The sequence below is a fragment of the Amblyomma mixtum genome, chromosome 2 (genome assembly GCF_055824585.1).
Source record: "Amblyomma mixtum isolate Tamu chromosome 2, ASM5582458v1, whole genome shotgun sequence".
NCBI classification, from domain to species: Eukaryota; Metazoa; Arthropoda; class Arachnida; order Ixodida; family Ixodidae; genus Amblyomma; species Amblyomma mixtum.
The window spans coordinates 11,011,316-11,029,015 of NC_143013.1; the positions used below are offsets into that span (position 1 = coordinate 11,011,316).

Sequence of the window (17,700 nt, forward strand, 5' to 3'; positions counted from 1 at the left end):
GAAAGAATGAATCAGGAACTGAACCGTCGCAAACCGCGCGTCCTCTGCTGCCTGCAGGGGGCCTCAGACAATGTTTCGTTAGCAGCAGTCTCGAAGCGTCGACCTAGATTTTGTTTTTTTTTTGTTATTTTTAAAACTTAACAAAAGGGGCTGTTTGGCTAGTTGGTCATGCATTTTTAAACTTACAGAGCAATAACGAATACGTGACAAGCTTTAGGAAGCTTATCCGGTGTGCTTGACGCTCTTCTTAAAGTTGGTCCACTGTCCTTAATTGCGCTGTAAAATTAAAAATTTAACACTTAGCCCATTTCGTGTAGGGCACCGTGAAGTTGCGAAAACACTGCACCGTGCACCAAGTCGCCTCGAAAAAAGAGGTACCTCCATCGGTGTTACAATTAAGATGGGAAATTCTACCGCCCACATAAACGCCACACAGTGCTTCCTTTCTTTTTGGTATGCTTTATTGAAAGCAAACCCGCATTGACTGAATGGTTGTATGACACGGGGGTGCAAAGCTTTTTGTAAAAGCGATTCACAGCATTGCAACTCAGCACATCGCGTGGTAGTGAATTCCTTTTCTCGGTGGTCTGTACAGAGAAAGGACGTTCAAAAAATGTTTGTCCTGTGGCTATAAGGTGGGATCTGATAGCACTGATCAACTCTTTGTTGTGCGGTTTTTTAGTGCAGAAAGCATTCAAGCTAGGATAACGCATCCGGAAGTTTTTGTCTGCAATTTCCAAACATAAGTTTTAAAGAGTCTCTCTACTTAGAGCCTCCGTCAGAAAAAATTAAGTGCACCGAGGAGATTGTAATTAGTAGGTCAACAAAGTTTAAGTCTTTTCAATTTCTAAAAGCTGAATTTGGGAGTCACTAATTACATATCCATTAGTTTAAGCAGCTAAATAGGACAAGTAGGTAAATATAATGAAACGCGAATTTCTGCCCTGCTATGGGTAATTACTCATCCTCAATCACCCTTTCCTCCATCATCATGACATTAATCATCGTGCATCGTCGGTCGCTGTCGGGCCATCCGAACGAAAATCATTCTTGTCCAGGCAGATTCAGCTGCAATAAATCCGGCTACAAGTTGCTTGAGTCTTTCTTTTTTTCACTTTTTCGGAAAATCTGACATTCCTCGAACAGCGCTGACAGCGTCACGTGATCGCATACGGCAGCACCACGTGGCATGAAGTGGCAGCCCAATTTCCAGGCGGCCGTGTTCGGAAACAGCGGGTCCCGATCGTAAATCACGGCACGTTCTGTACCCCATCCTCGGCCCCCTGCTTCCCACAAAAATCAAAGCACTGAGAATAAATTCGTTCCATACGTGGGTTTGAAATCTATTTGCAGCTGGCGAAGTGAGAAAAAAACAAACAGCAAACAAGAGGAACGTGACAGCGTCTCGCACTGCTCTCACTTTTTTTGTGGTCAGCTTTCGCTGAAGAACCAGGTTATGGAACACGCACGTGCGCGCTGGCAAAATGAGAACGAAAGGACAACCCTCTCCCACCACCTCTCCCCCTCCTCTTCTCCCGCAGGTCTGCGTGACGCATGCCGAACGTGCCGACACCGTCGGCGCGGACCCCGCGACCAGTAGCGTGGTGTCGTCCCCGCCGAATGGCGCGCGGCCCGCGGTCCTCTCCTCGCAACCGGCTAAATTGATATTGATGAATCGCACAGCATTCCCGAATGTACCGACTGTTCTCGTTGCGCGGCCAGCGCTTATTTGCCACCCGCCAGAAATCCCGACGTAACTGGCGGTGTTGTTGGTGTGTTTTGTTTTGTGGTTGTTGTAGTCGTTGCTTTTCGATTCTGTGTGATCCAGAATTATTGCGAATTCTTGGACTCTAGAAGGTTTTGCGTTTTACTTATGCAACTCCGAGTCGTCATGAAAAGTGCGTCCAGCAACGTGAATTTAGTATTTCCTGGAAAAAAAAAAAGGCCTTTTGCTTTACCCCAGCGCAGTGCAATACACCCAACGCAGGAGGTGTATTGACTGATTTACAACGACAGGACTTTTTACCAAGAAAAAAAAAAGACAGCTACAGAGAATGTTCACTGCATTCGAATCAGTTTGAAAGCACGTACCCACGGTAGGGGATTGGCCTGGGTTTGGTGCAGATCCAACAAGAGAAATATTCACGCAGGCTTATCTCAAGCAGCTCATAAATAAAAATTTTGGAACCTCGAATTCGTTGAGCGGGCAGTGTCGCGGATCGGAGATTTAGCGCTAGGCCAGTGCGAACGACCAATGGAACAGACAACGCAACCTGCGATTTTGTTCGGGGTTGGCACCCATCGGATTAGTGCTCACGCACTAAGTGTGGTTTTTATTTGCTGTCAGAAGAAGAAATTAAATGATATAGTTGGCGGCTTTCAAGGACTCTGCACTATGTTACTAGGCTATTGAGAAAGTTGTCGTCGTAACGAGCTTGCGACCTAGCATCAGGTGTCGGGCATGTCTGGACCTTGGAAGCGTCACTAATGCAAATCCAGTGCTGGGCCGCACAGTTCTGGTACGTAAAATTGTATCGCAAAATAGCAAACCGATCGTCCACGCTATGGCTTCAAGCTTACTGCGTCGCACCAAAGAGGTCAAATTCCTGGACCTGTCAAGTATAGTTCTTGATTTCTAATTGCCTTCGAATGCAAGAATGGCTGCACTCAACGCAAAAATTGCCTCCCCAGGATGAGTAATTCACCTTAAAGCGCGACTTTACGTTCAAATAATTACCTTCGATGTGGTTACCATGAGAGCAGCTTTAAGATGCGTTATCAACCACGTCCTAAAACCTTTTCCTTCCAAGCACAGCGGTCATTAGAATCATGAAGCCCGCCAACCGGAAGTTTCTGGTAATCTGTGAGGGAGTAGCGAGTTTCAATCAGTTAACGAAACGCTGTGACATTAGCCGGGGACCCAGTCCTTTTCACCGCATTTTTTTCTTGGAGCCAACACCTGAAAGGAAGCCACGTAGGATTCGCGCACTCCTGGATCTATTTTTGGTACGATCTTTTGACACGTGCGCTCGGTTCAAGTTAGCACAGATGGAGTGTATATAACGGTTCTCTACCACAGCCAAAATATATACTAAAAATAGAGTACAGCGATAGCAATAAAAAGGAAGCCGTTGGAGCTGTCTCTCCCCGGATCGAAATGAACGTACCTGGACTTCCGTATATATATATATATATTGCGGTTGTGAATGTTTTCACATTAGTGCGTCTGGGTCTCGTCCTGTAGTTCGATGCTTTCTCTCGCATTTTGCAACAGGCGCTTGAGCTATGGAAGCTGTCGCTCGTGCCAGCAAATCAAATCAGAGATGATATCACCATCGAGGCACGTATAGCACGTGTCGGAACGGTTCATCGCTCTCTGACACTCGTTATTTAGTTCGGCTATCGGGATGCCTTTTTTTTTTTTTGGAAAGCAAAATTGGCGGTCAGTTGAGAGGCGTTATTACACCGGACGAGATGGAGAATCCGACCTCTGATTCGCTAGGGGCAAATGTGGCTTCAATAAATCGATGCAAACATGTCGTGAGGCAGAGTACTTGAAAAACGCGTTGGGGTCGACGGAACTTTCTTTTTAGGCTAAGGCTAAGTGGGAATAACATGAGAATTTTATCCCCGTTCTACTCGGTTTCGATATTTGCCGTCCTTCGGCACTCGCCTGGCAGAGAGTGGAAGATGAAAAGAAGGACGAGGAGGTTAAGCAGGAGAAAATGCCGGTTCACAATCGAGCACTGTAAACACGAATAAGCCTATGAGAGAGTAAAAAGGGAGTAGGCTGACCTCGAGTGCACTCCCTTTTATAAAAGGGAGTAAAAGGAAGTGCTCTATAAAGCGGCCCCTTTTTGGTCGTTTCTGCTGAGAGTGCGCTCTGGAGAGGAAAAAGAGGGAGTGTGAAGGGAAAGTAAGAAAAAAAAAGATGCAGTAGCACGAAGGCTATAACTTACGCACTTGAGAAGCGGGAGTGGTCACTGGTTCAGGCGACACTATACCTGCCAATTATGGCAAGTTAATGCTATACAGGGTGGAGTACGATAAGAATGGAATAGAATCAAAAGAAAGTAATAATTGCATTTCAAAGGCTGTGTGATCATCCAGAGTATACTTTGCGCGTCCATTGAAGAACGCTTCAGCACCTTACCCTGACCATATAAAACGCGTGTAGCCAACGTCCCGCTTAATCACTGCGCCTCTGCAACATTCAGCGCGAAGTACCGCGTGCCTAAGGCATTCGGAAGTAAATGTTCCTAGAACCTATTTACAGTCCGTGCCATACTAACAGTGTTACGCCTGCCAACGCCGGAAGGAGGAAAGAGTATGAAACGGAAGTATTTTTTTCTCGCGACTTTGAGGAAATGAACTGTTCGAGGAAATGTCGAGGAAAGAGTGGGACATAGCGATGTCAAGTCGACTGACAACTATTTTCATCACGGAGAGGAAAAAGACTGGGAAAGAAAAAACGAAGTAAAGACTGAAGTGTGGTGACTAGATAAGTATATAGAGCAGTCAGACCGTGGTCGTAGTACGTGAACACAACACGCCGCATACAAAAGATTATTTGCACGGACTGATGGGCACTTGACACGTCGGATAAAATAAAAAAAGGAATTCGAGAATGCGGATTCGTGGTTCGCATCGCCAACAATACTCGCCCGCGTGCGAGCGACGCAGAGCAAAGTCTGTCAGCCGGATAGGTGGGCAATGCATGCGGCCCGAGCGCAGCGCTGCGTTTCGAAACAAACGTCACGAGAGGGCGCAAGCATGCGCGACTCTGCACCGACGTGCCACGTGTAAACTCAGACATTATGCACCTGACAGCGCGAATAAAGGTGTTAGGATGAAAGGGAAGCCAGAGAGCTAGACATATTTCGCAGTATATATATATATATATATATATATTCTCTCTTTTAGGGCGCTGTCGACTCACCGCCGAGCATCCTGTTTACGCCGCCAGGTGTCACGTCGTGATTTCGCGCTGTTTTGCAGGTCGCACGCACAGGTGAATTCAGCCGAGACCCGATGCACGGGCGGCAGCTATAGAAACTTATATACGTCCTCTGCGCTGCTTGCTGTCTCTTCTCGTCGGAGATCAGCGCCGTAAATGTGTACGCGCCAAGAAGGAGTAGGAAAGAAGAGGGGGCGTCATTTTTCGGAGTTCTGTCACGAGGCGTTTGCGAGTCGAGTGCTTACGTAAACACGACGTAAAGAACTTATTTTTCTCCGTAGTGAACGTGCTGAGCTTATTGGAGAAAGTCGTTTGTTTACATCGCGTTGAGAGAGGTACCTGTCAACAGGTTGTCACAAATGCCAACACGTGACAAAAATAAACCGGTAAGAGGTGTAAGTCTAGCTGCACAAATTTTTTATAGGTGTTTATTATTGGTTATGTGACACGATTTGGTTCAGAGGACACATTGACAATTAATGGGCCGCGTGATAATTAAACTGGCACAATGACTGATCAGTGGGACCAATGAAACCATGACGTATGTGTCATGAGGACATTGACAACATTTCATGTGAAGAGAGGGAAGGGTAGCGGGTGGCGCAGAGGTGGGCGGATGAGATTACGAAGTTTGCGGGCACAGCTGGCCGCAGCTGGCCAGGACAGGGTTAATTGGAGAGGTACGGGAAAAACTTTTGGCGTGCAGTAGGCGTATTCGGGCTGATGATGATGATGATGATGACGTCATTTGGTGCCCACGACAGTTCTATCTGGGATGAGCCCAGTATAGCAGCTCATGGTGTAATAGAAAAGCGAGAAAGCGACGCAATTTGCTCCGTATGCAACGTGTTAAAGTCACCTTGCATGTTTTGTATATTTTAAACACCACTTCCACGTCCGACATCTCGAACCACGATACCGATTCCGAAATTTGCTTTCAATGTTGAAGGCCTTGAATTTCGCGGTAAAGTCTTGCGCACTACAAACAAAAATAAGAAAAAATAGTAATTTCAGTTTATTTTTCATACTTTGACTGCTCTGCTTCAGGTGAGTAATTGCCGGACAATTCACTTGCACAGGTCGCACGGACGTATATTTCACTAATTAAAAAAAATGTGTACAGGTTAAACATAAAACACCCGCATATCGCCTTCATTTCTCCATTTAATCCTCAGCTGAACTACCTCGCTATTGTGTGTCTATAGTTAGCTGTTTTCCCCGTGCTGTCCTTCACTTGGTTATGAATCTGTAGGAGCGAGTTCATCCTATTGCTCGTACTCAACACGGGGCTATAGCCCTCGCTTGCAGTTATTAGTTTCCCCTTAAAATATAGAATATGGCCAATATTCGTTATCTAATACAACTGGAAACTTTCAACGTTGTCAAAGAAATAACTGCTTTCTTGAGCACAACGAATTTGCTAGGCACTTCTAGTTTCAAGAAGCTTCGACAGATGGCGCCAGCTGCACCATATACACAGAGTCACTGATCCAGTGAGTCTGCGATAGAGTGAAGGCATAGCGGATACAGTAACGCGTTATACGGATAGACGCACCGTGATGCGGCCGAACTATCTGGCGGAATGGCACAGTTGCATACACTCCGCCACAGTAGCCTTCCCTCCATTGCCAAGAAGAGCTGTCGCCGAGTACAACGTTGGCTTCTGTTCTTGCTTGAACTCAAAGCGATGAGCGTCATTCTCCCGCTGACTACAGTTCTTTTTTTTTTTCGGTTTTTCTCGGTGTATGGCAGGGTGTCGCGGCACACCCTGCTGAGCCGGCGATAGCAGCACCTGCACGACCCCTAGCGGCGGCGGCGGCGGCGATGCGGACCGTGCACCTTCCGGCGGCATGCCCGTGGCTCCTCCTGGCGCTGATCGTGAGCGACGCGGCGCTGGGCGCTCGGCTCGGCGTGGCCGGGGCGGGAAAGCCGACGCTCGACCTCTCCGACCTGTGGAAGCGGGGCCCGCTGTCTCTGCGCAGCCGCGCGGGGCCCCTGCCCTCGCTGAGCATGCACAACCGGGACCACATGCCGTCGCTGTCCATCGTCAGCCCGCTGGACGTGCTGCGAGACAAGATGATGCAGGACATCATCGAGCGCAGCATCAAGAACAAGATCCAGGCCAACGACAAGATTCTCAAGGACCTCGGCAAGCGCAGCGCCCCGGACGACGTGGCCGCCAGCCTGCTACGGCGCGACGACGACCGGTCGTCCTTCAGCCCCCAGGTACGCGGCCCGCTGGTGCTCCACGGCGCCTTAGACTTCGTGGGGACCCCTGGTAGAGGATTAGTCAGAAGTCCCTAGACCGCATGCTGTGCTTCTGAGCCGTATTGAGGTACCTACGCCGTACTCCCCTCCCCTCTCCCCCCCCCCCCCACACACACACACCACCGCCACCACTTAGCTCAAAATCTATGGAGTTCGGAGAGGAGTCTCTACTCAATCCTGAGGGCGCTGCTATCTTCACAGTTTCCGTCAATGCCCGACTGCACTGCTCAAAAGCGGATTTTGTGGCCGGAGAACATTTGATCAATTCTATATATGCAGGACCGTAGCAGCAACTGAAGAGTGCGTTGAAAGTGGCCGAGCGAGCCCGTGTTGTGTCTGTAATGCCCTGTAATATCAGAAAACTCCTGCTGAAGTTCCGGCTTGTAGATTTTAAACACGGTGGCTATCTGATGTGAACGAGAGGTGCACGTGGCTTAAACGATGAAAAAGAATGATAAAAAAGCAAAATAAGAGGTTAAAGGGAGTGGCTGAAAACACACCTGTACTCTAATTGAGTCATATAGTGGCAGGTGAAGAAGAGAGGTTGGGTAAAAACATAATCCTTCCTTCTCTTTCTAGTTAGCTCTTCTGAGATAGTAGTGGAATATTTATTAAGGAAAGCGAAACTTTTGTATAGGTGACGGCAATCTCAGAAAAGCGCACAGCCCTTTACGTGTGCCGTTTACGGGCTGGCGCATTTTATTCACCAAGCACTGACTGCCTGCGACATTCATCGATGGTGCATCCATGGGAAAGGAACCTTCTTGACATACAACGAGAAGCGTCGTTTCGCCCCAGGAAAATAATGTGAAATTCTTAACCCATGACGTCACCGGACCCGTACTCTATTTCCTCTCACAAACTGTTTATAGCATTGTAAAAGGTAGTGCTGTCTCAAGAAGACAAGAAACTGTCCGTCGAATATTTGAGCATTGTTGCGACTTTTTTTCAAATATTTATTGCAGTAATTTAAAGTAATTCTGGCTGGTGGTTTGAAAGTACAGCGAGCGTTTCGTTCACTTGTTAAATTAGCAGAGAAAGCCCACAGCACTGCGGAGGCCTGCTGCGAAGTGGTGCGCCGCCATTCGTAAACATGGCGCCCGCGGAGTCGACCGAGTCTCCTGCCCGCAGCAGCTGAAAACGTGCTCTTTCCTTCTCAGAGATGGAGCCATCAGTCGCGGGATACGAGGCGCGGAGGAACACGTATTGCAGCGCGCAGCGTTCTGATTGGCTTAAATTACCGCAACCTTCACAGCGCTGCAAACAGCTTGTGAGTTGGTGAGTTGGAGTATAAGGTTGCGCTAGTGACGCACAAGTCATTCAGAACAAATGGGAAACGTACAAGAGCTGGCACTCGGTGTACGGCCAGTGCTTTCGCTGGTGCACAGGGCGCCGCTTTTCACAAGAAGCTAGAGCACATATGCTGCGTGAAGTTCTAGCTCCGTGAAACTATATCTCCGCAAACAATAAACACAACAAAAGTTCCGCGAAGTTTTCGTGGTTGCTGCTTGCGGTAATGATTAAATTATGTAAACCGGCGAGCCAGCTGGTGAGGCATCGCAGGAAATAAATATCAGTTCAGAGGCACAAACCTTTTATGGGAGCACATGAATGCACAGGGAGAGGAAAAGAGGAAATGGAAGGGAATTGGAGAAATGCATAAAGGTCCGTCACATCAAACTTTCATTTTTCGCTCTCTCTCTCCCTCTCTCTCGCGAGCACAAGGGAAGCTAACAAAGGCGGAATCCAGAACAAAAGTTTTGTTTTCCATGCAGCGCGCATGGTTAAGTTAGCTGACTGGGGGTGGGTCACATCAGTGCGAAGGAACAATGACCATAACGATTATATCCGCTATGGTTATTGTTTTTCCAATTATAGTCATGTCGGCAATTGCAACTTTCGATTTTGCTAATGCCTGCCAGAAGTTTACGAAATCAAAATAATTATGACTTGTCGCTGTTACTGCACCCCATATGCAGACAAGCATTCGATTGGTATGGGCCGACTACGCCGCTGTTGTCGCACTGAAGTTTTGACTAAGTCGGCAGGATTTGGGGATGAGACCACTACTCTCAATTGTGAATGCTTTGTCAGCCATAAGCCGAGGATCAAAAAGTCCGCGGCTATCGCAACTTTCCTGGCACACATCTGGGTTCGCCGTACATCCGGGCTCGACCTTCAGCCTGCTTCAGTCTTGCAGAAGCTTCACTCAGTTTTCTCAGCTTCTCCGTTTTTGCATACGCCGCTCTTCGGGAATAATTTCGAATGACAATCACGAACTAGCTCAAATCCTGTTGTTTTTCGAAATTATATTCAAATCATATGCTCGAATTTCTGTTCTCCTTGGAAGGAAGAGAGACATCGTAGCAAAGGGTCTCCATGCGACGACTAATCATGACTCCCGAAAGTGACAGCGAGCCCGCTTCTGTGGAAGAATTCCCCAGGGTTCGCTGAATAACTGCGAACCGGTTGAACGGCCTCCGTCTGCAAAGAGATATCTTTTTTTTTTTTTCGAATATTAACTTTGTTCTATTTACGCCTCACTCCGCTCAGGCCACTGTCTTAAGAAAGGATTACGTTTCAAAACTCCTATTTATGCGTCCTTTCGCAAGGGAGTTGTGGAGTTCGTGCGAAAGAAAAGCAAGCATATTTTCTCACCCTATCTTTTTCTTACGCGAGGTCGTTCACATCCAAGAGGCCAGAATTCTTTATTTGCAGGCTTAAGAAACGAATAGTCAGGCGGATCGAAAATTATAAGTATATTTAGTGTGAAGGCGGGGCTCTTGCCTCCGCTGTGTTACACTCTAAACACAAATACTCCTATATATATTATTATTTATTTATTATTTATTAGTACCTCAAAGGCCCACTAGGGGCATTACATGAGGGGTGGGCATACATATCATTGAAGAAAAAAATCAGTGATGAATGATTTGAAGTATTCCAGGCCAGGATGGATGAAAGCTTCAGCGGGGAGGTCGTTCCAGTCTCTTGCGGTCTGGGCGAAGAATGATTTTAGGTGCGCAGAAGTAGATGCTCGAGGTGTATGGACAGCTTTCGGATGACTGATACGAAGTGAAAGGCGGTATGCAGGGGTGATAACGGATTGGCTGAAATGCGAATGATAAAACTTGTGGAAAAGGCAGAGTCTGGCTATTTTTCGACGGGATTCAAGGCTGGGGAGGTTAGCTTTTGTTTTCAATGCTGTTACGCTCGTATGATATGAGTAATCAGAATATACGAATCTTATCGCGCGGCTCTGGACGCACTCAAGGGTTTTGGCTAGGTTAATTTGTTGGGGGTCCCAGATTGAGCATGAATATTCAAGTTTAGGACGGACAAGAGTTAAATAGGCGGACAGTTTTACGGAAGCAGGTGCCAAACGCAAGTTGCGCTTTAGATAACCAAGAACACGGTTAGCTTCGTTGGTTATGTTCATTATGTGGGTGGTCCAAGAGAAATCCTGTGTAAAGCTAATACCTAAATATTTATATGAAGATGCGTGTGTTATCATGGAACCGCGAAGGGTGTAATTGGGAGTAGGATACGATTGACGACGATGAAATGGTTGGTTGGTTTATGGGGTTTAACGTCCCAAAGCGACTAAGGCTATGAGAGACGCCGTAGTGGAGGGCTCCGGAAATTTCGACCACCTGGGGTTCTTTAACGTGCACTGGCATCGCACAGTACACGGGCCTCTAGAATTTCTCCTCTAAAGAAATTCTAGCCGCCGCGGCCGGGATCGAACCCGCGTCTTTCGGGACAGCAGCCGAGCACCATAACCGCTGCGCCACCGCGGCGGCGACGATGAAATGAAAAGGGAAAAGGGAGTGAAAACAGTGAAAGCAGTGAAAAGGGAGTAAGCAAGGGAGTGCGTTAGAGAACAGTTTACTCTCCTTTTACTCCTTCCACTTTAGAGTGTACAAAGCCACAATATGAAACACACATTAAAAAAAAAAAAGAAGACATTGGCGGCACCAGGAGCTAACATGCTAACACTGAGCTGACTAGCAAGAAAATTGCTGGTCAGCATTCTTCGAACTGCAAAAAGACAAATGCACCCATGAGCGTCTTCTTAACACTTCACTGACTGTCCATTGGGCTTTCTTAACCCACTTCTCGCACGCTGACCTCTGCTCCATTGCTCACCCTAGTAATGCACTGGAATAGATGCGTCACTAACAACACAGAACCGGGGCATCGTACACGCTATTCAATCCCACATCACTGCCATGCCAGAAGAATGCACCAGAAACATCAATGCCGCGTAAACGTTGCGCGCACTGCCCTCTCTTGCACTACTCAAGTCCATGTTACTCAGAGTTGTGACGTCATGGGGGTCGTTGAAAACCCATGCACCCAAGTCTGGTGTCAGAGTAGCATTACCATTCCCTAAAGGCGATGTCTGCTCTGTAGGAACGACCCCCGAAGAAAAGTAGATGAAAGGTATAAAGCCTTCCGTAGGAAAAGTAGGAACAAACACAGAAACACGAAGGAAAGCTCGCGCGTCTCGAACGTGCCGGGTGGCAATCGAATCCGTCCGCGAACGCGCGCAGCTTGGGAGCAGGCCTTTAGAAACGGAGAGGCGGTTTACACCAGAGCTACCACTAATAAGGGAGTAATTACTCATTGACATCCACCCAAGCGCAGCTATACGGCTACAAAGGAAAGCTATACAGCTTTCTCAGAAACTTCGTAGTTAAAGAAAAATTCGTCCTGATCCGGGGTTCGAACCCGGGACCACCGCTACACCGGAGCAGTCGCTCTACCAACTGAGCTAACCGGGACGGCAAGCTTATGGTAGGGCGAGAGCGAATTGATCAATAACTCGGAGTGGGAGCAGTGTTGGTCAAATGTTTTTTTCTTTAACTACGAAGTTTCTGAGAAAGCTGTATAGCTTTCCTTTGTAGCCGTATGGCTGCGCTCGGGTGGATGTCAATGAGTAATTACTCCCTTATTACAAATTTTACTCCACCTTGGGGGGTTCCCCTAAGCATTTGACCAACACTGCTCCCACTTCGAGTTATTGATCAATTCGCTCTCGCCCTACCATAAGCTTGCCGTCCCGGTTAGCTCAGTTGGTAGAGCGACTGCTCCGGTGTAGCGGTGGTCCCGGGTTCGAACCCCGGACCAGGACGAATTTTTCTTTAACTACGAAGTTTCTGAGAAAGCTGTATAGCTTTCCTTTGTAGCCGTATGGCTGCGGTTGGGTGGATGTCAATGAGTAAGTACTCGCTTATTACAAATTTACTACACCTTGGGGGATTCCCCTAAACATTTGACCAGAGCTACCACTCTGAGCCAGACATCCAGTCTACACACGCAGAGAGCTCTGCGTGAGGCGCGCTTATCTCCTAACACTCCTTTCCCTCGCTGCAGACCCATCGGCAAAGGCAACTCACAGCTCCTGTGCACGCGCAACAACTCAACTCCCGTGCGCGTGCCTTGCGAGCCCGATATTTCAAACGAGGCTCTGCCGCGGGAGATCCCATCACGCGCGCCGAGTTTTTTGCCCTCCGCTGACCTTTTTCGAGCCCGCGGTGTGCGTCGACGCGACGCAGAATCGGATGATGAGAAACGCGGAGAAGTAGCCAAAAATATATACAAATGTGACGCGAAGTAAGTCTTACGGTACAGCAGGTTAAACGCCCAGAAAGCAGCTGTGCAGTTTGGTGGAATAAAGTTCAGACGCGGAATGCTGCAAAACGCTATGTGGTATATCTATTTTTGCTTTTTCTTTGCGTATTAGAACTGTTGATGTGGTTTCGTAACGCGCTAACCGTTACGACAAAAGGACAAAACAATTCGTCGTATTTAGGGCATAATTCAGTAGATTATTATTTTTTTTTACTGGAGTGTGATTAGAGGAACTTTAGTCAACACTTCATTGGATGTTTTTACACACCAGTTGCAGGGGAACGGGAGACTGACGTGGCCCCCACCTGCGATTAAACATGACAGTATTGGCAGTCATACTAGCATACCTCGCACAAACAACAACTGGATTCGAACAGATTGCACGCCACTATTTTCACGACCTTTCCTCTGTGTTTCCTACATAGCGGTGATCACAGTTGACTGAATCGTGAACTGAGTTTGCTTTTTAGTCTGTGAAAAACTAAATCTCCACCTTTATTTCTGTCTTGTGTTTTGCAGGAATCCTTCTCGGAGGAGCTCCTCTGAAGGCCGTCTTACAAGGACAAAGACTCAACTCTAGGAACTCCGGAACGTGAAAAAAAACCACAACAAAAAAAAACACCTACCTAACCCCTGATGGAACGTTTTGACAGGGTTTCTTTTTTCCTCTTTTTCAAAAAAAAAAGGCAACCAAACAAGCAAAGAACCGACTTCGAACTATCGAGAAAATTTACAGATGAAAAAAAAAAAATGCCAGACAATGTATACTCCCTTATCTCAAACGCCGCTCCAAATGTACAGCCGATATCGAAAGCCTGCCGCCACACTTTATTTGCTAAGCGCCGGCGCTCGGAGAGAACGGACGGATCAGAGCACTGTAGTATATAGAAAAAGGCAGTAGCAGTACACACAACCACGGGCGGGCAGAGTGACGAATCCTACGCGCATCCTTCCTTGTACGTCACTCGTATGGGACAGACAAAGCTTCTCACGAAAGCCCACCATCGCGAGGTCATGCGACGCGACGCAGGACCGCTCGCTGTTTGCAGCGTTCGCCGCGCAAACCCGCCAGTGACAACCCTCCAATTCCCCCTCGCTGTAGCGAGCGTATCGGAAGAAGATAAAAAAAAAGCAAGAAATAACAGGACATATCGATTTACCCTAAAGGGGACCGCCGAAAGTGGCCCGCCTTTCCAACATATCCACCTTCGAAACTGCCGCACCGGGCAGAGATGATCGAGGCATCCACTCTCCCTCAAATTCCGCGACATGGCCGATGGGAAATCCCCGGGGCTTTAGATTGTACCAGAGCGAAGGAAAACCCTCTCCCTCTAACACCCAAACTCGTCCTCGAAGCAAAGAGTGAGGGAGGGACATCCAGGAAAAGTATCGGGTTATGATATCAGAGATTCCCTTTGCGTCATGAGCTTGTCATACTTTGTAAATACTAAACAGCGCTTACTATTACATATATATATAAATACGTATTTTTAATTTCTGGTGTGCATATTATCAAAGAAAAATGGTGTACAATATATTGTTGTTGAAGCCTATTTCATGGTCGGTTCCTTAACCCTGTCTCCGCAAGTGTACATATTCTGTGTTCTAATCCCCTCGGCGCACGGGATGCCGCCACCCCGGCATGTTCTCTTCGTGGAAAGGAACTGTATAGGGAGAAAACGAGGCCCCCCTTTCCAGTCAGTTTTTCCTTCGCACATACTTTGCGTCGGAGATTCCTTTCGTCCGCTTGGGCAACTACCACTTACACTAAGCCTATAGGACGAGGCCGCAAACTTCTATTTCAGCCCCTGTCGACGTCTTTGCCCTGTTTGTTTCATCAAACTGCGCGCTGTACTGATAATAAAAACGAAGATAATAGCGGGTGAGTTATTCACTCTGCAAAATTCCTCTGTGATAGCCTTGACTGGTTGGTTGCTTTGGTATTTATAACAGCGAGAAAGCCTGCAGTTAATAAGAGGTCACGCAAATCGATCTATGAAGAATCTTCTCAATGAGCAGGGCATTCACCGTCACCATCATCTTGAAAAATGAAAGAATAAAGCTCCTTTATGAAGTCAGATAAGTTGAAACCTACTATTACTAGCCAGAATACTAATAGGTAGCATATTTTCAGCACTTTTTTTTACGCGACCAGAGATTTTCCTAATGACGCACGAAAGGATAAAAACAGCAGTGGGTACTTTCTATGCTAACATCTCCAGCATTACATTTAATAGATCAAAGAAAGTCTTCAACTACCGTTGCACTTTTAAGCTCTGCAATTAAATGAAGCTTTACTGGCTGTTCGTGGTACTGATTCCTTCGCAGTGAGCGCGAAAGCTCCCTCGAGCCCTTCTTTTTCATTTTCCGGTTCGTGTGTTCGGCGAGCAGTCAAGTGCAGCATCCAAAGCAAGATAGAAATAGCCCTGTTCTCCCAGAATACAACGCCATCGCCGATGAAGCCTGGAGAGTCGCATTTGACCCGCAGGTCCTTCGCGAAAACAAGCCCGAGTCTGCGTTAACAGTTCTCGAAAGTTTCACTTTCTTTTCATTTTGCTCTCGCTAACTTTATCCTCCGCACGCAGGTGATATCAGAGACGTCTGTCTAACTCTCCTTCGACCGAATTCGTACGATGCTGGTAATTCGTGGGACGGCAAAAATAAAATAACGAAATAAGGACAGGTCTCAGGACTAGGGTTTTTTGGTGGGTAGCCCAAACGGCAGAGCGAATCCCGCTTATAGCTGATCCCAACCTTATATCCCCCTGTCCCGACCCCTAATCGATCGCTATGTATCTGAGTAGCAGCCTCGTCTTTAAACCCACGCCTGCTCATTGGAATCGTTTTTCCTTATCTCCGCGCGCTAATCCCTAATGCTTCGAGTGGATCCCCGGATATCCCTCTACCAAGGATGACCAGACAATCCACGCACACAGACAAACATACACTCACCGTGTCGTCGTGTCGAGTGTATACCCGCCAGAGAGCCGAAGCTACAAAGTGTCGTCTGTTCCCGGTCACAAGGCAGCGAGAGGGGCGAATCGAAAACGCGGGCACCCACAACCAATTGACCAATCGAAAGCGCGCGCTGTTCTCGATTCCCTATCGGGCGAGGAGCCAAGGTCACGGCAGATTAGCGGGCAGGAACAAAGGGGAAAGAATTTCCTTTTTTCTTTTGCCCAGCATGAGCCAAGCGACGAAGCGTGAGAAAACAAGTTTTCCATCTTAGCTTCTTTTCTTTTTCCTTCTCGGCCTTTCATATCATAAGCGAGCTTCGAGACTGCGATTATAGGCAAATGTGCTCAGCGGACCTCCTTGTAGGCGCAATAAACATTTTTTGTTTGCCATAGCAGCACGTATGACTTCGCTATTCGCATTCTGTCGCAGTTTGTGTTTATAAAGTCGCCGATGATGTCGTACGTCACGTCATCGATCATCATATAAGTTCGCAAAAACAAAAAAAAGCAACAACGCACCCGGTGTCTCGTCCACGATGAGTCGCAGCATCAGCATGCGCTATGCCAGTTACAAGCAATAAATGTAATCTTTTAGGTAAAAGTCTGCAGCAACTTCGTACTCTCCTCAATTCTCACTGCACGCCTGCACAAGTCGCTGTTCCCCAATCCTAGCACGAATTTGCTGTTTCTTCCTTTATTTCCGCTACTTTCTGTTTTAGCACTGGGTGGAGGATCCGATCTCCTCCACTACTGTTTTCAAAGGGGATAGCAAAGTGATCACCTCTCGCTCGAAACGGGAATCGAAACGAGCGCTCGCTTAGCTCAGAGATCGAAAAGCCTTTGCCTCGGTGGCAGGTTTGTTAGCGGCGAGACAGATCAACGCGGTATAGTGAAACGCCGACGGTGGAAGAGAGAGACGCCGTTCGCAGCTTTTTCTTTTTTTCTTTCTACCTCGGTTCAGTTGGAGCCGTTCTCTTTCTAATGAGGTCCGTACAGCTGCGCGAGGTCGCCCTCCTGAACTGTGCATGAATCGATGTGTAGCGGTACGTATACCAGCCGTGGTTGTCCTTTTTCTCTCTTCGAGGAACTGTTTCTTCTGTCTCTCTCTTTTTTTTCGTCCTCTCCAACCACCTTCTCTCTCTCTCTTTCCTCTTCTCGCATTGCTGCCGATGCCATGTTGAAAACTTGTAATTAGAACTGAATGTCGACTGTTCATTAAACTTATTTTGTTAACACCTCCGTGAGTTATTTCTTTGCTCGGTGTGCGTGAGGCCCGCATGGCGGAGGCGTCCTCCGGCTCTCTGGAGTCGTGATGGGTGTCACGCCTTAGAGCGGGGTGCTAACGCGAACTGTGTGCAAACACTCATCTGCTGAAGGTACTTCAACAAACTTCAATGAAGAGTGAAGCGGACGGCGAAGAACTCTTAGTCCCTTCTCAACTCTGGGGTTGAAAAATGTCCGCAGTAGCTGCACTGCCTACTCCCCTCTCTTGCGTTCCGAGGGTACCCTATCCAGACCATCCATGTATACTAGGCCTATTTAAACCACACTGCCCCAGACGTGGCGTATCCTCCCTGGAAAGACGACCACAGACGTGAAGCGTATTCGTTGGTCACGGATGAGCAAAACGGGGGTCCGCGACATTTGATACTACCATTCCAAGACTCGGTAAACTACGTAAAATGTAAGCGTGTTTTTTTTTTCGCAGTAAACAACTTCTTGCCTATCATTGTTCATCAGATAAGCACGTGATAGTGTGGGAAAATGGTGGTTCACAGACAGCTTGCCGAGTACAGAGACTCTGCTGATAAATCGGTATTGGAAAGAGAAATAATGAAAACGATAAAAGCATAATCGAGGAGCTCAGGTTGACTAAGCCGC

At 47.5% G+C, this 17,700-nt stretch overlaps 1 protein-coding gene across 1 annotated transcript in view; it reads left to right on the plus strand.

The window, feature by feature from the left end:
• Dh44 (corticotropin-releasing diuretic hormone 44) overlaps nucleotides 1–17,058 on the plus strand; it is a 154,059-nt gene extending 137,001 nt beyond the window's left edge. Inside the window, exons 2-3 of the mRNA XM_089570461.1 lie at nucleotides 6,710–7,183; nucleotides 13,382–17,058. Of these exons, the coding sequence (XP_089426587.1) occupies nucleotides 6,782–7,183; nucleotides 13,382–13,408 (429 nt within the window). The 5' untranslated portion in view covers nucleotides 6,710–6,781 and the 3' untranslated portion in view covers nucleotides 13,409–17,058. The remainder of the gene's footprint in view (nucleotides 1–6,709; nucleotides 7,184–13,381) is intronic.
• The last annotated feature ends 642 nt before the right edge of the window (nucleotides 17,059–17,700 follow it).